General features: G+C 39.2%; 2 protein-coding genes and 1 non-coding gene across 4 annotated transcripts in view; 2 read left to right on the forward strand and 1 right to left on the reverse strand.

Moving 5' to 3' along the window:
- PKHD1L1 (PKHD1 like 1) overlaps positions 1-4,364 on the forward strand; it is a 153,967-nt gene extending 149,603 nt beyond the window's left edge. The window contains exons 77-79 of the mRNA XM_030863107.2: positions 1,940-2,035; positions 2,111-2,251; positions 4,274-4,364. Coding sequence (XP_030718967.2) covers positions 1,940-2,035; positions 2,111-2,244 — 230 coding nt within the window. The 3' untranslated portion in view covers positions 2,245-2,251; positions 4,274-4,364. The remainder of the gene's footprint in view (positions 1-1,939; positions 2,036-2,110; positions 2,252-4,273) is intronic.
- An 11,184-nt stretch (positions 4,365-15,548) lies between these two features.
- Positions 15,549-26,366, forward strand: part of EBAG9 (estrogen receptor binding site associated antigen 9) — a 32,713-nt gene continuing 21,895 nt past the window's right edge. The window contains exons 1-3 of one of the 2 annotated variants that reach the window (XM_030863111.3): positions 15,549-15,800; positions 16,925-17,005; positions 25,672-25,769. In XM_030863111.3, the coding sequence (XP_030718971.1) occupies positions 25,687-25,769 (83 nt within the window). In that variant the 5' untranslated portion in view covers positions 15,549-15,800; positions 16,925-17,005; positions 25,672-25,686. Of the gene's footprint in view, positions 15,801-16,109; positions 16,353-16,924; positions 17,006-25,671; positions 25,770-26,366 lie in introns of those variants that run through there. The other variant, XM_030863110.3, reaches the window with a different exon arrangement.
- On the reverse strand, positions 22,378-22,481 carry LOC115856699 (U6 spliceosomal RNA). Its single transcript, XR_004040948.1, has one exon. It is a non-coding gene; the product is annotated as a U6 spliceosomal RNA (small nuclear RNA).

Consider the following 26,366-nt stretch of genomic DNA (forward strand, 5'->3'; position numbering starts at 1 on the left):
CTTGTAACACTTTCTAGTAGGTATCCCACTTAATTACTGCACTGTGGGAAATCCCCTTGCAGATTAGGTGAGCCTGACCGTGTGGTACCACACCCTCTTCTACTTATAGCTCCATACAGAGCAAGGCAGGGGCCACTGGGTAGAGAAGGCATGGGTCTCACACAGAAAATAAAAATGTGAGAATTAGGTAAGAAAAAAGTGCAAGAAGAAAATAAACAGCTGAGACTGCATCTTTTGAGCAATCTGGATTCAAATAATATTACTAAAGGATAATAACATTGGGGACACGTTTATTTAGCGACCTATGTGATACACAGCGCTTGTTTCAGTTTCTAATGCTACTTAACAAACCAGCCCTAAATCTGATGGCTCAAAACAACAACGATTTCATTTGCTCACAATAACGAGGGTCAGGAATTTGGGATGGTTCACCTCTGTTGGATGATGTCTGGGCCTTCAGCTGGGATGGCTTGCTTGGAGTCGTGTCACTGAGGTTTTGATCTTGGATTTTGGCCGAGTTCTTCACTTCTCCTCCATGGAATGGCCTCTCCACTAGCCTACCTTGGCATTCCTCACAATACTGCAGGAGAAAAAAACATAAAAACAAAGCAAAAATATCTAAATTCTTCACACATCAAAATCTTTAAGAAAATATATACCTGCCACAAAAATTCAGTTTTTTCAAACTGAAAAAAAGGAAAGACTTAAAAACACCATTGTCATGAATTGTAACAGTGGCAGAATATTCTACGGAACAATGTCTATCCACCTTGAAAGTTATAGAACGCATTCCTATAGAAAGCACAATGTGGTCAATACATTGTCTCCTGAAAAAGAAAAGACGAATGAAAACAGAAATTATTTTTTTTTAAGATAATAGAAAAAAAACAGAAGAATGAAAACTTTGGAATTATGCCAAGTATGGCACCTTCTGCTCTGTATGGTAACTACTTTTTTTTTTTTTTGGCAGTTCATTTTATTTTTATTTTATTTTTTTTACATCTTTATTGGAGTATAATTGCTTTACAATGTTGTGTTAGTTTCTGCTGTATAACAAACTGAATCAGCTACATGTATATATATATTCCCTCCCTCCCTATCCCACCCCTCTAGGTGGTCACAAAGCACGGAGCTGATCTCCCTGTGCTCTGCGGCTGCTTCCCACTAGCTATCTATTTTACAGTAACCACTATTAATGATAGCAGTAGTCCAAGAAGAAATTACGTCATGGAAAAATATATTGGTTAACTGATATTCAAAACTATGGGAAGATTTAACATATGGATTAAGAAATATTTAGATGCGTGTTTCACACTCTAAATATATCTAGCATGTGTTTCCTCAAGCTTGTCTACCTTGGGTAAAAGGAAAGGGATCACTATCTTGCAACACGCAAATAGCATCTGACTTAAAGCAAATGTGGAAAACAGTTAAAAATTGCTGAGTCTAAGTCGAGGGCATATGGGTGTTTGTGGTACCATGCTTTCAACTCTTACGTTTGAAGTTTTTCAAAATAAAAAGTTCAGTATCCATCCCCACCTACCCCAACTGAGGCTGCAGCTTCTTCACTTCTCAGTCAAGTGTATGGGGATCAGACAGAGGTTCAGCACCCTCACCTCCCTTCCCTACTGTCCTTCATTTCAAACAGCCTCTGGGCACTAGGAAAGAACCCCTAAGAAGTAGGTACTGATGCTGCAGAAAGAAAATCTACCCAGAGTCCTCATGCCCATAGTTGTTGGGCAGATAGAACTCTTCTGACTCTGAGACCCTCTCTACACTTGTTTATACTTTAATTTATTTGACTCAATTTCCAAAACTACTTCGTTAAGGGTTACACAGTATTTGTAATGTAAGTCGATGAAAACCCAACTGGAATTGTACGAAAACAAACAAATAATAAAAGGAAGTCAGACACTGTGATGATTTTTTTTTGCCCTAGGAAAAAATTTTAAGATTGAATTTATCCTGGATGACATCGTTCAGGTGGAGTCCAGGACTTTCAGCCTAGCCGCGCAGTCTGTCTCTAGCAGTGGCAGTAGCGGCAGTGGCAGTGGCAGTAGCGGCAGCGGCGGCGGCGGTGGCAGTAGCGGCAGCGGCAGTGGCAGTAGCGGCAGTAGCAGCAGCAACAAAAAAGTGTCTACTGTGGGCACAGCTGCCCAGATAGTGACTACAGTAGTTAGCTGTCTGGTGGGAAGAGTGTTGCTCTTGGAAATATTTACGACTGCAGTTTTGATTTTGAACTGAATTCTCGGTAAGCACAGTTCACTTTTTCTATGTTTGTCTACACATACTGAGGTACCAGAAAATGTTTACTAAATAAAGACTGAGTGCAGCATAGCACCACAGACAGAGAGACACGATCTCAGCCATTGAGAAAGTTAGAGCTTCGATGGTAGAGACAAGACCACCCTATGGAAATGTTATTCACACTGTAGGATGGCGTATAAGAGTGCGGGGGAATGAGAAATGCAGGTTACATCGGACTCTTTCAGTTGCAAAGGGCAGAAGCTCAGCTCCAATTGGTAGCTCCAAGCTCAGCAATAAAGTGAACTCACTTAATTGAGAAGTCCAGAAGTAGTCTGATTTCTGCCACAGTGAGAACCAAGGGCTCAAATGACATCATCTAGAACCTGTGTCTCTCCGTCTCTCAACTCCATTCTTCTTGGTGGCAGATTCACTCCCAGGCAGACTCTTCATCAGGCGCCCCAACCCTCATGGTACAGGTACCACCAGCATCTTCATGTTTACAGTCTACTGGCCCAACAGCTAATCCAGAAAGAGCAAACCTCTTTCCCAGCACTTCAGCAAAAGTCCCAAAGCTATGTCATTGACCTGGCTTGGGCCACATACCCATTCCTGAACCATTCGCTGTGGCCACGAGGTGCCGTGAATTTGAGATGGGGTAATAATTTAGAAGAATACTGAAGTATTTCAGTAGTAGAAGCCAAGACTAGATTTTAAATTTAAAAATAAAGAAGGTCAGGATGAAAGGAAACAATAAGGCTGGTTCTGGGAGTAGCAGAACGACTGGAGGCTGGGGCTTCAGGAAGAAATAATCTGTTCTTCCTTCCTCATGGTAGAAACTAATTAGAAACCAGCTGTCAAGGGAGAAGGACGGTTTGAAGAGACCCAGCCCTGGCCTCTTAAAGCTAATATAGCAGGGTGGGTTTGGAGCTGAGGGACGAAAGGTAAAGACCAACACACAGTTATTGTATTTTAATGCCTGTTTTCCTGTCTCCAGAATTCTAATAAAAGTAAAACTTGTTGTCTATTTTATAATAGCGTGATAGGTATTGCTTAAGTTCATTTGTTTCTTCCCAGAAGCATTAAAATATAAGGTATAAGTACTCCTTATTATATATTTGTTCATTTTGTGTTTCCTCATTAAATGCATTTTTTTCCTAATTATCTTCACTGACTTTCTTCCTACTCGTACTTGACAACTTTGGGATTTTACAAAATTCAGAAAATTCTATTTTCAAGTCATTAGTAAATGATATTCTTCTTAGTGTTTTTTAGGACATTTTTTCCAGATAAAAAGTTAATCAACAGCTTCCCCTTTGCTACTAAATAATCTATCATTCTTCAGTTAAGACATAAGAAGACTTAAACACTATTGTCTTAGTCCTTTCAGGTTGCTATAACAAAATACCAAAGACTGAGTGGCTTAAAAACAACAGAAATTTATTTCTCACAGTTCTGGAGGCTGAAGTCTGAGGTCAGGGTGCCAGCATGGTCAAATGAGGCCCCTCTTCTGGGTTGCAGACTTGTCACTGTATCTTTACATGGTGTAAGGTGGGGGTTCTGTGGGGTTGCTTATAAAAATACTAATCCCACTCATGAGGGCTCCACCCTCAAGACCTAAGCACCTGTCAAAGGCTCTACCTCCTAATACCATCACATTGGACATTAGGCTTTAAAACATATGAATTTGGGGGTGGGGCATGTTCAAATCATAGCCCATTGATGAAATGAAATTATGGGTTTTTTATAACTTTGCATTCTGAATTAACAGTATTTTACTTTTAAGAGAGTTATGAAATTACACTAAATAAAATGACAAAACTTGAATGTGAAAAATACAATATATAAGCACCACTATTCTCTCTCCATGTTACCACACAAAAGCACATTAAATTGGTAAACTCTGAAATACTAAGTTTTGCCTTATTAACCATACCATGAAATATTAGAAAAAGTTAAAATTAATAAAACATACTTTAAAATCACACTATATTTTCTTAAAAATATTTGTATTGTTTTCGCTTTTCAGGAAGCGACTGAAGTGCTATTCTGAAGAACAGGTTGAAAACACAAATACAAGAACTGCTTATTTAAGAAGTATTTTGTTGCACAATAAAAAGTCTGTAGCATTTTCAAGAAAATATACTAAAAGTATTTTTGTAATATATAAAATGTATTACTTAGTTTTAATCACAAAAATCAAATTTCTTCAAAATACAAATTTCTTTTGATTCCTTATGATTGTATGTACTTATTTCATCAAAAAAAAAAAAACTTTTAGAAATCTTTGATTTGTAAGCAGATATACCACCTCCAAGTTGCTGTACCAACAAATCATGAAATACTTTAAATAGTTGAAAGAGCTTTCTAGTTTTGACTTAACTTCTTTAGATCAGATTGGAAGCATTCTGAATTTTTGTATGTACCGGGGGATCTGCTTTTCTCTATCCATTCATAAGACTCTAATTTTCATAGATCTAAGCCATTTTCATTTCTAAGGATTTTGGAGAAATGAGATTGTTTTAGACGATCTCATTTCAGATTGTCTAAATTGCTGTTTTTCAGATCCACAGGAATTCTAAATTATCCTAGATTTCTGGGCCTGCCAACACTGGCTAGTCGTCTAAGAAGAGTTTCATTGGTGTCCCTTGTTTGAACAAGTCCAGACTCCTCTGCTTACCCCTCCTTCCCACTCAAAACTGTCACTACTAAGAGTGTGACCTCCTGCAACCCAAGGCTACACCAGAAGAGATACTTATTTTCAAGAGGATAAAATTAGGGAATGCAAAAAAAAAGCCACAAATTAATGTAGCTAAACTAACCAAAAGCTCTCATACTATAAAAATTGGAAAGAAAAGTTGAAAAAGAAAAATTGAAATAGAAAAGTCTAAAGGAAATGCTATATTTAGAGGAATAACACCAATCAAAGCTTTGTGGCCATGTCCTGAGCAAGTAGAGTTGGTATTCACAAAAGTTACCTTCCAGCAAGTGACACTCAGGAAGCATTTGGAACAGCTGAGAGAATTCAACGAAACCCAGAGCTTTTTCTACTGTGTACCGTTTCCTAGAATGCTCGCCCCAGGTCATTGTTAACCTTGCTTAACAAAAAATTATTAACATTTACCATGTAGTAAATCCAAATATCTTTGTAGATATTTGGCATTTTGTTCAGTCAAACAAACATCTATTTAACATTTGCTAGATACCAGGCATTCTAGTGAGACTGCAAGGAATAAGATGCTGTCTTCACCTTCCAAGGATCTACAAGGTAGTTGAGGAAATAGTGGTGGAAAAGGTGATACACAAAACACAGAGATACAGTATCGTATGTGAGAGAAAGAGACATAGGGTGCTGTAGGGGCACAGAGGAGGGGCACGAGCATCCTGTGAGGATGGAGATGGACGAGGGACAGATTGCAGAAGAATATGATGCCTGAGATGAGTGGTAAGGAATAAAGCATGAGATTAGCCAAGGAAGAGTGTCCTGACAGAAGGTGTGGGGGTGAGAACAAAGGCTGAAATACCATTAGATAGTGAGTTCCTTGAAGGCAGTAAGGCTCTTCCTTAGTAAGCATTTCTCTTGCCCTCTTACGAAATGTCTGGCATTAGTAGACGCAGACTCACTGTTGCGTGGATGAATGAAGCATGGAGCACGGGGGAATCAAGAAGCCGTCTCGTTACTGGAGCACCAGTACACTCCCTCCAGTGGGAACAGCTTTCATGTCCAGAGAGCACAAATTAGTCCACACCACTGGTTAATTGAGGACTCTCATACTTCCCTGCGTTCCAACCTTAGAGGTATGGGGAGGAGGACAGAGAGACCCAACAAGAAAGACTTAAAAATCAAGTTTTCTAATGCAAATTCAGTTTACTCTCCATTTCAGGACATTTCCTTTCACTGAGAAAACTAAATTCCAAGAACTACAATTGTAGCATCTATGGAACAAATTCCTACATTCGGTTTCTGGGAGATGCAAAAATATTCTTCACATCTGAACACTGTGAAAGCCACAAAATTGGCCACTATCTGTAGTCCTTCCTTACCTCAAGTTTTAATTCAGTCCACTGGAAACTTCTTGTCAGAAATTTTCCATTGGGGCTTCCCTGGTGGCGCAGTGGTTGAGAGTCCGGCTGCCGATGCAGGGGACGCGGGTTCGTGCCCCGGTCCGGGAAGGAAGATTCCACATGCCGCGGAGCGGCTGGGCCCGTGAGCCATGGCCGCTGAGCCTGCGTGTCCGGAGCCTGTGCTCCGCAACGGGAGAGGCCACAACAGTGAGAGGCCCGCGTACCGCAAAAAAAAAAAAAAAAATTCCATAGATTTTTAATAAAGAACTTTTCAAACGTAACAGAGCAAGGGCTTGTGGGCCTGCAGCACAAAAAGCCAAACTCTGACAGGGGATGTTTGCTGCAAAGTAAGGATTTATTTGCAGGGTGCCAAGCAAAGAGAAAGGGCAGCTCAAAAGACTCCCAAACTCCCTGATGGCTTTCAAACAAGTGTTAGGGGAGAGGGTCTTAGGATGCCTGATCAGCTCCAGGACATTCTGGCTCATTGGTTGGTGGGGAGGTGATGTTTCCGGAATCTCATTGGTCGGTGGCTCCAGTCAGTCTGGGGTGTATGTGCTTGTAGTCAGCACGTAGTCACCATCCTCCACTGGGTGGGGGGTGGGGGTCTTAGTTTTTACTAAACAACTCATAGATATGCATCTGATTGTTATTTATATTCCTTCAGCAGGAACTAGGGGTCGAGTCTTGTGACTCTTGTTCTAATGATCAACCGCTCCAGTCTGCTCTTTGGAACTTAGTAAAGGCCTAGGAGACTAAAGTCTTTTTTCTGCAAATAAGAAATGGGGGACATGGAGGGACTTTTGTACCTGGGAAGGCCCCACAGGGTCCTGCTTGGTTTCAGTCCCCCTTTTTCTTTGATACTTCTCCATCCTGAGGGGAACAGGGATGGGACAAGAAAGGGAATAAGGTTTTAGATAGATTAACCATAAACTTCGCAGGGGAGCTCGGTTTTAAGGGGACTGGGTTTCACTAATACAAGTCATTTGAGAATAAAAGGAATTTCTAAATTTTTGCTTCTTAGCCACAGACTTTGTTAAAAAGTTCCTGATTTAACTTCTTTAGGTTTCTGGCTGTCTGCTTTTAAAATTTTTCTAAACTTATTATAGTACATACCCATAATTATTTATGCCAGATAAATTACAATTTTAACTACTAGTTTTTTTTTTTTTTTTACAGCTTTATTGGAGTATAATTGCTTTACAATGGTGTGTTAGTTTCTGCTTTATAACAAAGTGAATCAGTGGTACATATACACATGTTCCCATATCTCTTCCCTCTTGCGTCTCCCTCCCTCCCACCCTCCCTATCCCACCCCTCCAGGCGGTCACAAAGCACCGAGCTGATCTCCCTGTGCTATGCGGCTGCTTCCCACTAGCTATCTATTTTACGTTTGGTATTAACTACTAGTTTTTAAAATGCCTAATTGTTAAAAATCCGTGGGCAATATGGCTTCACATAGCCTTCATTCACAAGCTGGCCACTTTTTTTTTTTTTAATAATGTTTCTCTGAACAATCCTGCCTTAGAAATTTGTGTTTAAATTTTTAAAAATACTTCTAAACGTAACAAGTGGGTATTTAGCTATTGAGCAAGTCATTTAAAAATACTTTGTGTGTTAGTACTGTTTCTCCAGGATCTGAAAGATTCATAAAGTAAATATGATGTTCCCATTTTGGTCAATATAAGGAAGAGAGAATAAAGAGGTAGTAAGAATATCTTCCTGTATTTCTGATAAGTAAAACGTTTATGTCTTGTACTATTGTCTCTACTCTTTTCTCAGCTGCATCACCTTCTGATCATTGCAATGATTTCTAGGTGGTCTACGTACTTTTACCTCTTCTCCATTTTATCCTGAAGAGTGCTAGCTAAAATACTGCTAGTACTACTACTAATAGTAATAACAATAACAATAATTAAAGATTTACCACATCTTTACTACATTGAGTGTTCTACGTGGACTCTTTCCTTACATTTATGCTATGAAGATATTATCCCCTTTTCCAGATGAGGAAACAATACATAAAAAGATTAAATTAAATGCCCCAGTTCATAGAGCTTTTAATGGTAAAGGCTGGGAGTCAAATCTAACTCCAGATCTCAGCTCCAACATTTAATTGCCTCCCACTTTTCCCCAAGCAGGAGAAAGTGTTTCACTGTGAAGAGAGTTTTCAGAAAAACATATTTAGGTCCAAATTCATGTTCAAATTCTAGTTTAAATTTTACCACCTCTATGCCCTCAGGCAAGTTCTTAGTCTCCTTTATTTTCAGTATCTTCACCTATAAAATGTGGGAAATATCTACCTTGCAATGTGGTATTTGAGGACCGATTATCATATATAAGGCACCTAACCCAGTGCCCAACAGGTGGTAAGCTCTCAGTAAAAGGTAGCCACTCCTGTTATTGTTATAACCATAATGTTGCCTATATTATGTCATTCGCTGGCCCATAAACCATTAGGCTCCTTATTGTACCAGAACAGTACCTAGCATGTAATGAACACAATGTGAGTGTTAATTATTAGAAACACTGGCCAGGTACAGGGCCATGAAGAACAAAGACTTTCTCAGCAGTGAGTGCAGCGAAAAATGACCAATTTGTGTACAGTGAGGTTTTTGTTTTGTTTTGTTTTGTTTGTGGTACGCGGGCTTCTCACGGTTGTGGCCTCTCCCGTTGCGGAGCACAGGCTCCGGACACACAGGCTCAGCGGCCATGGCTCACGGGCCCAGCCGCTTCACGACATGTGGGATCTTCCCGGACCGGGGCACGAACCCGTGTCCCCTGCATCGGCAGGTGGACCACTGCGCCACCAGGGAAGCCCTGTACAGTGAGTTTTTATAAACAATATTGTGGCATATTCTAGGGACTTTCCTTAAAAGATGGCTATCATGCATCCCTTTGCCCTTCTGCATCCTTTCCTGTCTTTCCCGCCTAATGGAGCAAGACGTCTCCTTGCACCAGGAAAACAAATGCCAGCCCCTTTGGGGAGGGTATAGAGAACTCAGGTAAAAAGAGTTTGGGCCCCTGACCATACCAGCCTTTGCTGTTTCAGGGTTTCATTGCTACTCTGCCAGAGTCCTAAGCCTAACTGATACATCTCCTGGTTTCATCAGATTCCTGAGGTGGCAAAACATGGAAGGAACAAGAGCATAGGGAATTCATCCTTTCTACAGGGGAAGGTGGGCAGAGGCAATGCCAGGGCAAGGAAATTGTTTCAAACAGCTCATACTTTTTTTTTTGGCTGTGTTGGGTCTTGGTTGCTGCACGAGGGGTTTCTCTAGTTGCGGTGAGCGGGGGCTACTCTTTGTTGCGGTGCGTGGGCTTCTCACTGCGGTGGCTTCTCTTGTTGTGGAGCACAGGCCCTAGGCGTGTGGGCTTCAGTATTTGCACCTCGCAGGTTCTAGAGCGTAGGCTCAGTAGTCATGGCGGCACGGGTTTATTTGCTCTGTATCATGTGGGATCTTCCCGGACCAGGGCTCGAATCCGTGTCCTCTGCATTGGCAGGCAGATTCTTAACCACTGCACCACCAGGGAAGTCCCAGCTCATACACTTTTGAAGTTATTATCTGTATCCTCCAAAACAGAGATGCTTAAACCTTGATCTGAATCCATGTGTATTTGGTTTGGGAAACCCCTCAGAAACCATTGGAGGGGAACTTCTCAGGTGGCCCAGTGGTTAAGAATCCACCTGCCAACGCAGAGGACACGGGTTTGATCCCTGGTCCGGGAAGATCCCACATGCCGTGGAGCACCTAAGCCTATGTGCCACAACTACTGAGTCTGTGCTCTAGAGCCCACCAGCCACAACTACTGAGCCCACTTGCTGCAACTACTGAAGCCCGCGTGCCTAGAGCCTGTGCTCTGCAACAAGAGAAGCCACCGCAATGAGAAGCCCGCGCACCGCAACGAAGAGCAGTCCCGGCTCGCCGCAACTAGAGGAAGCCCGTGCACAGAAACAAAGACCCAACACAGCCAAAAATAAATAATTAAATTTAAAAACATTAAAAAAAAAAAAAAGAAACCATTGGAGGGTCACACCCTTCTTCCATTCTCATCAGTGGACATTTTCAGCTTCCTCAGGTTGCCACCAGCTGACAAGAAGTGTTCAATCTCTAGTGAAAGAAACATAAAGATTTATCCCTGCCAACTTTGCCTCCCCAGAGAGTAGCTACAGGCACAATGTGTAAGACCAAAAAAGAAGGGGCCTGCTGTCAGCGTTATAGTAGGTATTGATACTCGAATACTTGTGGGCAGTCTGCCCAGCTACAAACCTCTTACCACATTAGTTGCAGGCTCTGATACACTACTCTAGTTATTATGATCAGATCATGCTAAAATTAGAAAGCTCTTTAGGAAAAACTGTTCTTCCAAGAACTCTGTTTACCCCTGACAAGCTGATTTTATTAGGGAAATTCCTTTCAGTTAAGGGCTGTGTGTTCTATTGATTCCTCTAACATGCTTAGCACACACTGTGCCCATGGTAAGTGTTGAGTAAACTGTTTAATTAAGCAAGTGAATAGACAGCATGATGAAACTTTTCCTCTATGAGATTTTTGAGATAAAGAAACCCTACCAAAATATAACAGAAATTGCACTTTACCTTGACTTACTGCCTTAACATTTCAAATAACAGTGTATAAAATTCACACCCAGTTAGAGACCACTAGTTACGATTGCCATGGTAATGGGCTCTGTGCCTGTGAGCAGAAAAAAATAATTCCTTTTGGGCAGGATACTTATGAGTGTGTCTGGCTATGTGGCAAGATATTTTCCTTTGGTTTTTCTTGAGAGTAATGTATGTATTTAAGCAGATGATCCTTTATACATGTAAATTCTCCCTAGGAAGAGAGAAAATAAATAAGTTCTTTATACTGAAAACTTCTAGGATGATTATAATATGGATTTAATTCTCACTTATAAAGGGTTTAATTTCAAATAAAAATTAGAGCAAGGAATACATATTTCACTGTGAGGAGGTAATTTTCACTGTATGAAATGTACATCTTATACAGACAAATACCTTTAACAAGAATTGCTGATATGTCTAATATTGTAAAGGGCCAGAGGTGGTCAGAGAATGATCCAAGAGCAGCACTTTGAAATTAAGAGATTAAAAAGCAAGTCAAGGGACTTCCCCGGCGGTCCAGTGGGTAAGACTCCTTGCTTCCACTGCAGGGGCCGTGGGATCGATCCCTGGTCGGGGAACTAAGATCCCACAAACTGCGCAGCCAAAAAAAAAAAAAAAAAACCAAAAGCAAAAATCGAGACAGTATCCTCCTAAGTGAATTTGCATTAATGGACAACAACAAATCTCTATTTTGAACAGGAGCATTAGCATGAAGAAGTATGTGCTTGAAAAATATTTCTATTAATCATGCAGTGATGTACTGAGCTGAACTAGAGGATCAAAGATGATTATGATAATCCTGGTGTGCTAAAATAATAGACACTGAGAAGAAACAATGGACGAAATTTGGCAACAGATAGTATTTTGAGAAAAATATCCAGTGAGTAGTGAGAAACAGCATGAAGAGGGAAGGGTAGGGCTGTAGGTGCTTTTGTTCTAATAGCTGCTCTTTCACCCTATATCTTTAAAGCAAAGAGGCAAAGGAGGTGGGGGGTGAACTCAGAGCACAGCTTCAAAGTTGAGTGTTCCTTCCTCTTTTCCCCTTTTTAACGTGTTACTAATAAATATGTCTATTTCTGCTTGCTGGTGACACAAAATTCACCTCTGTTTTCCTTAGAAGCACTATTCCTTGTTGTGAGCTAAAAGAAGATTCAGGGACTTGAAGAGGATAAACCTGTACATCTAAGAGCTTTCATTGATTTTATTGCTTTGTTTCCAACATATTTCCATGTACATTATGCCACTTACTTTGCCAAATAAATCCATAAGGCAGGAATTATTAGCCTGATTTTGCAGGTGAGAAAAGGCTCAAACTTGTTCAAGATCAAAGCCATAATGTCCATCATGCTATAGCTGAATGGAGTAGGCTTTCATTGTTGATTCAGTGTTGCTTTAAGTTTTCAATTCACATGTTAGTCATGTTATAAACTGTTATGTTATATTGGTTGAATGAATCATATTTACTGTTAGAAATTGTAAATGGCATTAGATTGCCAGGTCCACTCAGATCAAGTCTACTTATAATATAGCTGAATTATATTATAGCTCTGATAACAATATGGACAGTGCCAAGAGGTATTACACTGCTGAACGTCACTACTGAAACATAATAATGAAGAGTTCACCCCATTTTTTCATATGAATCCATTTCTGAAAATAAGACATGGATTATTTTTCTCCATTCCTATCCAGGCATCTTCTGAAGGGACTTGGTTAACTCTTAATTATTCTTAAGCCTTGAGTCTTCCTGTATTTAGCAATAAAAATTACTACTAATTGAAGATATGCTATAGAAATAATGATGAAACATATTTATTTAAATCCTTCACAGAATGTTAATTTTCTTTTAATAGAAAAGAAATTAAAAAGCTGCTTCAGGGTTTTTGGTTTCTCTATTAAGCAATTGATCCTAACTATTAAATGGTGATTATGGATATTAAGAAATAAATTATAGTTTTCCATAACATTAAAATGTACTATTTTGAAAGCAAGCAAAATTCTCTAGAAAAGAAAGATCAATAAATCAATCCATTAAAATTATCACCAGATAATCCTTTGCTTTCAAATGTATCTGTTCAAAACTGTCACTCTATAAGCTACAAGGCTTTGTTTTGCTTGATCAAGAAATTAATGTGACTTTACGATCCGTATTCAACCGTGAACAGCTGCTCATCAATAAAAAGCCATTAATGTCCAAGTCAGAACAGCAGGTCTAAGATTGCGCTTAAGGAAAAAACCATTCCTTCAGTGAAAAGCCAGGGAACTGAGTTGGGAAAGACCTGGAAGCCCTGGGCTGTGTTTGCAAGCTCTGCCCTACCTCCCAGGCAGGGATGGGAGGTCAGTTGACAAGACACTACTCAGAGCCAGCTGGAGAATTCAGAACAAGGAAGCCTATCCAGGCTTTGAACTGGGAGAGTAAGTGGTGTGTTGGAAGCTGATAGAATGAAAATAATCAAGCTGGTGATTGGGGATTGGGCAGGCAAATCAGAAGACTTAAAGTGGGCAAAATGGTCCTGACACAGAGCAGGTATAATTAACTGTACCCCATGAAAAAGAGGCAATCCAAAAAGAAATATTTCATATATCAGGTTCTATCCCTTATGCCCCTCCCACTTGACATTTGGTGGTCCTCCTCCCCACTCCACCCAAGCCTTGGGCAGAGAACAGGACTGCAAATTGCACACTGCCAAGAGTGGTCCCCAAGCAAGACCCCAAATTATTGGCACTTATGATCCCCAATTGTGGGATTACTACTCAACAACTAAAGATGATTTTTATTTTATTATTTTTTTTTGCGTTACACGGGCCTCTCACTGTTGTGGCCTCTCCCGTTGCGGAGCACAGGCTCCGGACGCGCAGGCTCGGCGGCCATGGCTTACGGGTCTAGCCGCTCCGCGGCATGTGGGATCTTCCCAGACAGGGGCACGAACCCGTGTCCCCTGCATCGGGCAGGCGGACTCTCAACCACTGCGCCACCAGGGAAGCCCTAAAGATGATTTTTAAGTATTCTTTTATAGGTATTTTTAAAGTAAATTTTAAGTTTGCAGTCTTTAGCAAGCTTTCTGTTTGTTTTGTTGTTGTGCTGGAAAACAAGTATTCACTATTTGTTTCTGGAAAAATATGTACCTTTTGTTTCATTTGCAAATGGAAAATTTAATAAAGAAAACTGAGGAATAGTTAAAAAAGAAAAGGAAGAAAAGACCATAGGGATATAATAAATAACTTGAAGCAAAGATACACATCACTAAGGAAAAGCATTTTGAAAACATGCTCATATCAAGATGTAAACTAGCCTGGATTTTTGATTTTGGGAATCAAAAAAAAATTCTAGAAATTTTGAATTATTGGAATTTAGGCATTTGAAGAGTTTAAGGGCTAGAACAGGTGTTTAAGGGACTGTGGAGGGTCAAGTGGACTTAGGGAGCTGTAGTTACTGGGAATGATTTAGTAGTAATGTAGTACTAGTAGCAGGCAGTAACAGCTCTTATTTAAGAATGCTTGCTATGCACCAGGGTCTGCCCTAAGAGCTTTGTAAGCATTGCCATGAAGTAGGCACTATTATGGCCACTTTACTGATGAGGAAACTGAAGTTTAGGGATATAATAACTTATCCAAGGTTACACAGAATAATTCCAGAGCAAAGTAATAAACATTCTTTTTCTTCCCCTCCTGAGGATAAACAAGTTAAATTATTAATAGAAATGTGGTAGAGACTGGGGTGGGGGGAGGGGGTGGAGGTACTGGAAATTTAAGTGGGTAGGTAAGTGCTGGTCAGGGTGACAGAACGAAGGTAGTTGTAGCCAAAAAAGAGGTTTAAAAAAAAAAAAGTCTGGTTGAGGAACAATTTGCATGAACAGCTTTCAGTCTTTGACCAACATAAACTTCTAACCTCCCTCACCAGTCACTTTACAACAGTGGAGCAGATACTTTTCTGAGGGCCCCTTACCAACAATAGCAAAGGATCCTAGCCTTTCAACAGCATACAGGATGAAAAGAAACAAAAAACAATCAGGCTTCAAAGACAGAACCATAGAAAAAGAACACCTTAATTTGGAAGAGTGGCTAGCTCGGTAAGCCAGGAACAAATGCAGGGACACGGTGAAGTAACACTTTTTAACTTCCAGTTAAAGGAAATTCAATCAAAAATTACCAGCAGGAGCCTAAATTCTGAATTAAACTCAGCGCTTCGCACCCCTAAAGTTGTGGAATGATTGAGATCTGGCCAGATCCATCATTTTGAGACAGCTACGGCTCCCTCATTTTTTGCAATCTAAACACGTATTTCTCTTGGTCCCATCTGGTAGGGGGATTCTGTGGATTTAAGGAAAGGAGGCATGGTTGGAGCGGAGGCACTGTGTATAGAAACTAGAGCAACACGGGACGAGCCCAGACACTCAGCAAAAAAAGTCTATATAGCTAGCAACGGTCACAAAAACCCTACTCCTGACCAAGCCCAGGCAGCTGCCACGCCGGCCTCCGCCACTCACCCCGCCCCCCAACGCTCATTGGCTCTCAGCCCCGAAGCCGGACCCGCAGCCTCTCGCCTATTGGGCCAGACAGGACCTGGGGCGGGGTGCGGAAACAAGAGTTTGGGACTACTGAGAGCCGCCTTCGAGGGCTAAGGAGAGGCAGGAGGTGGGACTGGGGGAGGGTTTCCCGACGAGGGGGCGACTATGGCAGCTGCGCGGCGGCAGCGGCGGCTGAGACGGAGCGCGCGCCCAGCTTTGAATGAGCGGGGCTGGGACTGAACCGGCGGAGCGCAAGCTCGAGGAAGCGACCGGCAGCGCGCGTGCGCGCGCCCTGTGTGCGCGCGCAGCCCGCGGCAGCTCGGAGCCTCCGCCGGGCGGGCGGGGAGGGGGAGGGGCAGGTGAGTGTGTGCGGCTCGCGCGCCCTCGAGGGGCTTCCCTCCCCCACCCCCATCCCGATCCGGACCGGGGTCTTGGCGGGGGGGGTGTCCTCTGCCCTTCCCCAGTTAGCCCTCGTCTCTGCCCCGCACTTCCCGCCCTCCCACCTTCCTTTTCGGCCCTCCACCCGGTTTCCCCCCACCGAGGCCGACTGCCACTCTATGGTACTGTTTCCGGGTCAGGCTGACCTCTGGGGTGAGGGAACCGCGACCCCGAGCGGGCCCTTGGCGTGCAGCCCTCACCATGCGGGCTCACGCGTGGGAGACCGTGCTGCGGGGCTCCAACCGGAATTCCCGGGTCCCCAGATTCGTCCCCCACAGGGAAATTTGTCCGTTCTTCCTGCCCTTCCTCTACAGGCCTTGCTCCTTCCCAAGCAGATTTTTCTAAAATCCAAGTCCCAGTCCACTTGGCACCCACTTGGAGCAATTGAGAGCGTTTTCACCAAACGCCGTACATATGGCGTCGGATTGTGCAACCTGAAAACGCTCCTGTTGTTTTTCGCATCTGTACAGTGGGTATGATTTTTTATTATCAGACAATTTCAAGTGGGTAATCTGAAGTTAAAACATTTTAGTTATGAATCTCGTTCCTTTTGAGCCTTTCAGGAGACTTTACTCTGCCTTTGTAAGAGCCTCAGTGGTATTTGAGGGCCTGACTTTGAGTTGCCTTAGATGGTCCAGTGTTCGCCCGCTCTCACGTTCTACTTCTAGTTCCCCTTCTCTTGCCGCTACCGAACTTTGGTTTTTCAAATTTAAGTGAGGTCAGGTGGTTTTATTTTTGGAGCCTTGTGATATACCTTAACCTACTTCAGAGATTTACAGACTTAATTTGAGGATATTCTGTACTGTACTAGATTATATGGTGTTTCAAATTTTGGTATTAAAAACATTCAAAAATATAGTTTTAGAAATACAGCAATTAGTGACTTGTTTAGTGTGTACCAACATAGATTTCGGCTTGGCTTATTTAACAATTTGTGAGATAGTGACTCTACTGAAAAGATCTCGCCAGCAGTTTACATGGAATTACAGGGAGGAAGGATACATTTAATCTTTCAGTTTCTAATGCATTTTTTTTTTAATTGTAGGTGAATCTTTTTCACTTGACACAGCCAAGCTGTCACTTCTGTTGACTTCCTAGAGATGTCATTTGTCCAAAAGCGCTGAGGGTAGGTTGCTTTATGGTTCTGAACCTTATTTCGGCTATATCTCAAGTTTTTGTATTTTTGTAGTAAGTTTTAAGGAAACTTTAACTTTAAAATTAGATTATATTAGTATTTCTCAGTTCTAGAAAGTATTTCGACAGAGTAAAAATGCAAGTAGCTTAAGATGTGTACTTCTCAGATTGGTGATCTAGAGAGCGTTTCAAAAATCAACTGAGGCAATGAGTGTAAAATTTAAGAAGAGGTTTCTTAAATGGGATGTGGTGTGGGAAGAGCCTGGGCTTTGGGGTCAGTCTCTTTAACTTCTGGGTGAGTGAATGTGAACTTCACTAGCAGTTGAGCATCATCTGTTAAATGGGAATAGTGAAACTCACCTCCTTTGTTTGTCTTTAGAATTCCAGTGAGGCCATAGAAGGTACATTGTCTAGAACTATATTGAGTGCTCAAGGAATGATAATTTCCCTTCGTTCAACAAATATTTGAGTACCTACAATGTGCTTAGCATTGGCTAAGACCTAGAAATACCAACTGAGCAAGACTGATGGGGCCCTGCCTCCCTAGTTTCTTGCATTGTCACTGGCTTGTGACAGTTGAGCAGCGTACACAGGGTTTCTGTGTACTGGGTCAGTAGTGTTTCCCATCACCTGGGGTAGTATCTGTTACATAGTAGGTGCTAAATATACGTGTGTGTGATACACACACACACACACACACACACACACACACAGAGAAATGAATTGGAACATTAAGTAAATATGGGTCCCAAAGAACTGATTCCTGCCTTTAAGTCAGTGTAATTGATAAAATCAAAAATGTTGCTTGATGGTTAACATGATTGCATTTTCCCCCATTTCAGTTGCAATTGGTTGGAAAATTTATCTTGGAAATTATAATACCATCACTGAATTACTAAAAATGTTTATTATTAGTGAGGTATTCTTGGCTTTTGAATTAAATAGACCTAGATTTGAATCTAGATCATTGGGTGTGGGAACATGGAAACATGAGCTTACTCTCTGCTTCAATTCTATGAAAAGAGAGCAATAACATCTATCTCATAAGATGGTTTTATGGTGAGATAATACTTAAGTAGTGCTTGGCACATAGTAGCTAGTCAGTGAATATTAGTTTTTCTCTTTTATTAATCACAAAAGCAACTTTTCCAGAATGAGGATATTCTTAATTGCTAGGGAGAGAATTCTATTCTGGTGTCAATAATAGTCCCACTTTCTGATTTACTATTGGAACAAAACTTTAAATTTTATTTTTAGTTACCATTAAAGTCATTCAATTTGACAAATACTTATTGAACAATGACACACAGCAATATTTGTGGCAGAGCGATGACCGTTGTTACCAAGCCTTTATATGAAACTTATTCTCAACTCTTCATTCATGTAAATCCTGAGACGGACTCTTTTCCCCAGTCCTTAAATATTAAACGTCTTCTCCCTTCAAAACATCCTGATAGAGTATCTCCTCAACTCTTTCCCCTTTTCTCCCTAATGCCACATGCTCTACGGTCTCTTTTCTAGCTCTTTTTTTGTTTATAATTTTTCTGAAAATTTAGGCTAAATCTTCAATTAAGGAAGTTTGCTTTCTTTTGGTTGAGAGTTTTATTTTTGACAAATTAGCTTTAAAATGAAGCTTTTGTTCATCACCTTAATTGTTCACATCATTCTGCTCGTACTGAAGCAATCAAACCTTTCTTTCACGTCTTATTTTGCAAGTAGTAACCGGAGGTAACAGATGAATAAGATCCTCATGGGAAGGATTGTACAGGATGAATACAGTATATAGAAATAACTATGGTACAAAATAGAAAATACAGGTGCAGTAAGAGAAAAATCCTGCAATTAAAAAGACTTTGCAATAGTTCAGCAAGAAATAATAAAGGCTTATGCTAGGGAGATTGCAGTGGAAATAGGGAAGAATATGGATAGTATTAGGAAATGGAATTAGGTCTTTTTGGCAGTTTGCATGTAAGGGGATAAGAGAAAGGAGGAGTCAAAAACGTTGCATTTTTTGAATCCTTTCAAATTGCTGTTTGGGGATGTTTTGGACAGAAATATTTTAGTTACTTGAACAGTGAAATTGTTAATATTTTCTTCGTTCAGTTTATTTTAGAGTCACGTTCTTTTCATCCTCGCAGTTAGTAGGCCAACTCCAGGCATAGGCATTCAGAAAATCATTCAACGCATATGGCGATACAACTTGCACATGTACAAAATGCATGAGCATTGCTAAGGGAGACTTTTGGAACTCTTCTTACTGAAAAGAATCTACTTGCCCTTTACACCCTTCTAACCCTAGAAGTAGAAAGTGTTTTGCCTTTCTTTAGAAGGGATTGGCAATAGTGGCTCTACAGAGCAGTTTAGGATCAGGTACTGCAAGAGTTAACTGCATTTTCCTTGCTTTTTGGTTTTGTTTCGCTTTTATTATTTTTGTTTTGTTTTGAACTTTCATATCAAGGTATAATACACAAGCAGTGTATACAGTAAAATAAACTGGTGTTGCCACCACTCAAATTGAGATACAGACCTTAGTTCCCTCATGCTTCTATACCACCCCCCCAATCAGAGGTGAACACCATCTTTTATTATGTAATTTTTAACCAGTCAGTGTAATATCTTACTAGTTGAGAAAATTATTACATGCTCTTTTCATGACTTTAGGAGGTTATTGCTCATATCTAGTAATTGAAAGCAAAGCAGTGCTCTCTCCTTTAATCCACTTGAAATACTTTTTAAAATAGCATATTAGTACAGTGATGGTATATTTATCCAGGGAGATTTAAATATTTATGTTATATTTTAAATTTCATTGCTTATCTTATATCCATATAAGATAATTTTAAAATAAAAGTCAGCATCTCAGTTTTGCGTAGATGGAACATACAGCTATCTTTTTAATTTGGCTCCATGATCATTATTACTTAAGTTACATTTTATTCCCTTTTAAGTAAATATGTATAGAACTGAAGTCCAAATATACTGTTGATGTTTTCTTATTTTGGAAAAAAATATTAAATTATGTTTTCTTTTTTTGTTTTATGGAATCACTCTACTCCAAATATTGGTGTTAACCGACTATAATGATTGCTTGGAAACTTTCTACTGATGGCCTAGGAGTAGGATAAGTTTTAGTTGTGACTTTGTTATTGGTTTTTGCCTCACCTTGAACAGAAAAGTTAACTTCAGTGTATCTTAAGTCTGCTGGTTGAGAAAGCTAAGAAGTTGGATGATACATTGATATATTCAAATTATCCTAACGTAAGAATCATGATTCTAAATGCTTACTCAGTAATTTTCCTCTTTTGACAGATGAAAGGCAAGGAAAAGCTAAAACATAAAATTCCATTGTCAGAAACATCATTCCTCTGTGTGTGTGTGTGTGTGTGTGTGTGTGTGTATACATACCTGTAATTTCTTGTGACTTGATTTAACATGTGATCTACTCTACCTCTATACTGGAAAAATAGCCATCTCTCGTGAATTAACAAATTTTAGTTTCCTTTTACCTCTTGTGTATTTATTTTGAGTCTCTGAATGAGGAAACTTATGGTTACTTAATATATTTAACTCTAACTTATGCCAAAACTCATTTTAAGAAATATTTAAATTAGTGATTGTTAGCATAATATATGTAGTACATATATGGTATAGGTGACTAAAATGTGTAAAGAAATATTTGGAAATAATGACCATGTTTAAAAGGCTAGCAAAATGATACCTGTTTTGCCATTTTTGAGAATTTTTTTTGTCCTCTTGTTGCCATGGCTTTAACTAGTTCCCAGTTCCTTAGCATTTCTTTTATATAAATCATATCTTTTGATTTAATCATAGGGAGGCAGTATGAGTGTGATCTTTTAGGACTCAATCATTAGACTACCTGGGTTCAGATTCCACTTTTGTAACTTAACAGCTCTGTGTCTTCGGGCAGCTTACTTAACCACTCTGTGCCTTGGTTTCCCTATCTAAAATAGGAATAAAATAGTACTTAGCTCCAGTCCTTCATAGGGTTGTTCTGAGCATTAAACGAGTTATTACATGTAAAGCACTAAGAAAGCTTGTATTAGAGTAAGAGTTAGCTATTATGGTATGTTGAAATGCTGCTGTGAAATCAGAGTTCCATTCCTAGAGAAATTCTGTAATATGTTTCTTGTCACTAATTGACTTAGTTTCCTACTGAAAATTGGCTCTCCATAGTTGCAACTAATCAATATAAAATAATGGTCTTAATGACTTCTTTTAAGATTCTAATCAGAATCTGAAAACTCATGACATAATACTGTTTTTTTAATGTCTTATTAGATTGTTTTTACTAGATTTTTGAGCTACAGTTGACACAAAATGAACTGCACATTTTTTAAATGTAAAATTTTATCAGTTTTGATTAATATATACACTCCTGTGAAACCATCACCACAATCAAAATAGTAAGTATATCCAGTACCTCCAGTACTCATGCTCCTTTGTACTCCATCCTTCCCACCCCTTCCTGCCCCATCTCAAGGCACCACTGATCTATTTTCTGTCACTAGAGATTTGTTTGTCTTTTCTAGAGCTTTTTTTTTTTAATAAATGGGATCATATAGTATATATTCTTTTTTTGTCTGGCTTCTTTTCATTCAGCTTAATTATTTTGAGATATATCCATGCTATTGCTTGCAGTAGTAGTTCATTCTTTTTTATTGTTGAGTAGTGTTCTATTATATGTATATACCACAATTTGTTTATCCATTCACCTGTTGATGTACATTTGGGTTGTTTCCAGTTTGGAGCTATTAAAAATAAAGCTGCTGGGCTTCCCTGCTGGCGCAGTGGTTGAGAGTCCGCCTGCCGATGCAGGGGATACGGGTTCGTGCCCCTGTCCGGGAAGATCCCACATGCCGCGGAGCGGCTAGGCCCGTGAGCCATGGCCGCTGAGCCTGCGCATCCGGAGCCTGCGCATCCGGAGCCTGTGCTCCGCAGCAGGAGGGGCCACGACAGTGAGAGACCCACGTACCGCAAAAAAAAAAAAAATTAAAAATAAAATAAAGCTGCTATTCAAAAACAACACGTTTTTGAATGGGTGTATGGTTTCATTTATCTTGGGTGAATTCCTAAGAGTAGAATGGTTGGGTCATATGCTGCATGTTGGTTTAACTTTGTAAGAAACTGCCAACTGTTTTCCAAAATGGCTGTATCATTTTACCTTCCCACTACCAGTGTATGAGAGTTATGGTTGCTTCACATCCTTGGCAGTACTTGGTATTTTTAATTTGAGCCATTTTAACATGTGTGTAATGGTTTTTAAGTGTTTTTCTTTTTAACATCTTTATTGGAGTATAATTGTTATACAATGTTGTGTTAGTTTCTGCTGTATAACAAAGTGAAAAAAAAATGGAATGCTTCACGAATTTGCATGTCACCTTTGCGCAGGGACCGTGCTAATCTCTGTATCGTTCCAATTTTAGTATATGTGCTGCCAAAGCGAGCACTAAGTGTTGTTTTAATTTGCATTTCTCTGATGATTAATGATGTTGACCATTATTTCAATGTACTTATTTACCATTGTATATCTTCTTTGGTGAAGTGTCTATTCACACCTTTTGCCCAGTTTTTAAAAATTAAGTTGTTTTCTTACTGAGTTTTGAGAGGTTCTTATGTATTCCAGATACAAGTTCTTTATCAGATATATGCTTTGCAAAGATTTTCTTCCAGTCTGTGGCTTGTCTTTTTATTCCCTTAACAGTGTTTTTGAATTGTAGAAGTTTTAAATTTTGATGAAGCCCTGTTTATCCTTTTTTTTTATGGATTGTGCTTTTGGTGTCGTATCTAAAAAGATATTTGCCTAACCCAGGTCACAAAGATTTTGTCCAATTTTATTTTTCTAGAAGTTTTGTAGTTTTAGTTTTTGTTTTTTTTGTCTGCGTTGGGTCTTCATTGCTGCTCATAGCTTTCTCTAAGTGCAGCAAGCGAGGTCTACTCTTCTTTGTGGTGCTCAAGCTTCTCATTGTGGTGGCTTCTCTTGTTGCAGAGCACAGGCTCTAGGTGCGTGGACTTCAGTAGTTGTGGCATACAGGCTCCGTAGTTGTGGCTTGCGGGCTCTAGAGCACAGTCTCAGTAGTTGTGACGCATGGGCTTAAGTTGCTCTGTGGCATGTGGGAGCTTCCCGGACCAGGGCTCGAACCCATGTCCCCTTCATTGGCAGGCAGATTCTTAACCACTGTGCCACCAGGGAAGTCCTAGTTTTAGATTTTATATTTATATCTGTGGTCCATTTTGAGTACTTTTTGTAAATGGTGTGAAATATGGATTGAAGGTTTTTGGGTTTTGGTGGCTTTTTTTGGCATATGGGTATCCAGTTTTTCCAGCACTATTAGTCAGAAAGACTGTCCCTTCTCCACTGAATGGCCTTCACATGTTCATAAATTTCAGTTGTTCATATTTTGTGGGTCTATTTCTATACCTTCCATTCTGTTCCATTGATCTATTTATCAGTCTTGACTCCAGTACTACATCATTTTGATTACTGTAGCTTTATAATGAATCTTGAAATCAGGTAGTATTAGCTCTTCTGCTTTGATTTTTTTCAACATTGTTTTGACCATTATAGGTCCTTTACGTTTCTATATGAATTTTAGAATTAGCTTATCAAATTTTAGAGAAAAAAGCTTGCTGAGATTTTGATTGGGATTTCACTGAATCTGTAGTTCAATTTAGGGAGATTTGATATCTTAACAGTATCAAGTCTTTGAGCCATGAAAGATCTTTAAGTTAATAAGGGTCTTTTAATTTCTCTCATCAATGTTTTATAGTTTCTGATAATAAGTCTTTCATTAGATTTCTCCCTAAGTACTTTATATTTTCTGTACTCTTATAATTTTTAAAAATTTTAGTTTGTGATCATTTGTTGCTAACATAAAAATACAGTTGATTATAGATTCCATTAAATTTTCTACATAGACTATAGATACAGTTTTACTTCTTCCTTTCCAGTCTGAATGCCTTTTATTTCCTTTTCTTGCTTGATTGCACTGGCCAGAACCTCTGCTACGGTGTTAAGCAGAAGTGACAAAAGCAGATGTGCTTATGTTGTTCATAATCTTAGGTGGGAAGTGTCCAGTTTTTCACCACTAAGTCTCATGTTACTATGGGTTTTTCATAGATGTCCTTGGTCAGGTTGAGAAAGTTCCCTTCTATTTCTAGTTGGTTGATTTTAAGGAGTTTTGTGTCTGTTCATAAGCTACTGGTCTCTAGTTTTCTTTTCTGATAATGTCTTTGGTCTAGATTAGTGTCAGTGTAATGGTAGCCTCAAAGAGTGAGTTGACAAAAAATCCCTCTCCTTCAGTTTTCTGGCACTGTGTATAGAATTGGTATTACTTCTTAAGTATTTGATAGAATTCATTCATGAAGCCATCTGGGCTTGGGGGATTTTTAACTACAAATTCAATTTCTTTAATAAATACAGAGATTTTCAGGTTATCTGTTTTTTCTTGCTGTGCTTTCATAACTTGTTTCTTTCAAGGAATTTGTCCATTTCATCTTGTCAAATATAGGCATAAAGTTATAATACTTTCTCAATATACTCTTCATATTTGTAGACTCTCTAGTAATGTCACCTCTCTTTTATGATATTGGCATAATTTGTTATTAGGGACATGTGTTTTGGGTTCTTATGTACTTTTGATTAACTGACCCCTTTATCACTATGAAATGAACATTTTTATGTCTGCTAATATTATTTTCGCTAAAAATCTACTCTCTGACATTGAAATAGTCAATTTAACTTTCTTTCAATTAGTGTTAGCATGGTATATTTTTCCGTCATCCTTTTGCTTTTAACCTATTTGTGTTTTTATACTTAAAGTACATTTTTTGCATCCTATCTAACAATCTCTGGCTTTAAATTTGCATTTAACGAGATTATTGCTCCAGTTGGGTTTAATTCTATCCTCTTGCTATTTGTTGTTCCATCTAATATTTGTTCCCCTTTACCTTGTTTTCTACTACCTTTTCTATTGAGTATTTTCTATCTTCTCTGTTGGCTTATTAGCTATAACTGGACTTTACCCCTCAGAGAATATGATTTAATTGATTTACTAGGGGTGGGCCCAGTTATCATTATTTCTTTAAATATGTGTGAACTACTGGACTAGATGATCTCTATAGTTCACTTCCAGTTTATTAGCTATGTGCCCATAAGTTATTTGACCTGTCTTAATTTCCTCCTCTACAAAATGGGTATGATAAAATGTATCTATCTAGAAGTTAAAAGTTTTATATATTTTGAATAGTATTAATATGTTCATATGATTCAAATTTCAAAAGGTACAGAAGACTCAGTATATACTGTTTTATACTTTTTTGATTTTTCATTTTTTAATAGAAAAATTATAAATAAGTTGTAAATAGATGATTTAAGTACAATTTAAAAAAACATTCTGAGAGTAGTTTGAAAAGGTTTTTTTTCCTCCCAACTATTCAAAACTCTTCAAAACTTTCTTGTCAATATGATTTACATTTTAATTTTTAAATTTACTGTGTTATATTTGTACTTTCTAAAGGAAAGTAAAAAATATGTCTGATTTTTACAGTTCATAGTAGGACTTTTCAGGTTGACTTCAGAACATGAGTATAGCTTATGAAATCACCTTAATGCATTTATTTTTGTGCTTTTTTCCACAGGTTTTGATTCCCACCATGGCTATCACACAGTTTCGGTTATTTAAAGTTTGTACCTGCCTAGCAGCAGTATTCTCATTCCTAAAGAGATTAATATGCAGGTAAAGAAATTTTATGTTCAAATTGACCTGGTTATCTTCTTGCTGATTTTAGATACCTTCATAACTACAAAAAGGCAGGACATACTATATTTAAGCTAAATATCTTGATTGCAATATTCATTTATTAATCTCTAGTATTTTTTATATTTTTTTCAGATTTTTATATATTTTTTCAGATCTAGAAAGTAGAGGTTCAGTTCTTCTCTTTCAAATTCTTACATCTTCCATTAAAATAACATTCTTAGTACTATAGAATTTCAGAGATAAACAAAGTAACTTTCATTGTTGTAATCATCAGAAAGTTTTTATGTACATAATTGTTTTATTATCAGGATATTTTAAGATGGTTAGGTGGAATTAGGCATAGGTATTTCTTTTTTTTTTTTTTAATTTATTTTTGGCTGCATTGGGTCTTTGTTGCTGTGCGCAGGCTTTCTCCAGTTGCGGCGAGCGGGGACTACTCTTCTTTGTGGTGCACGGGGCACTCATTGCAGCGGCCTCTCCCGTTGCAGAGCACAGGCTCTAGGCACGCGGGCTTCAGTAGTTGTGGCTTGCAGGCTCTAGAGCGCAGGCTCAGTAGTTGTGGCACACGGACTT

This window comes from Globicephala melas, chromosome 17 (genome assembly GCF_963455315.2).
Source record: "Globicephala melas chromosome 17, mGloMel1.2, whole genome shotgun sequence".
Lineage (NCBI taxonomy): Eukaryota > Metazoa > Chordata > Mammalia > Artiodactyla > Delphinidae > Globicephala > Globicephala melas.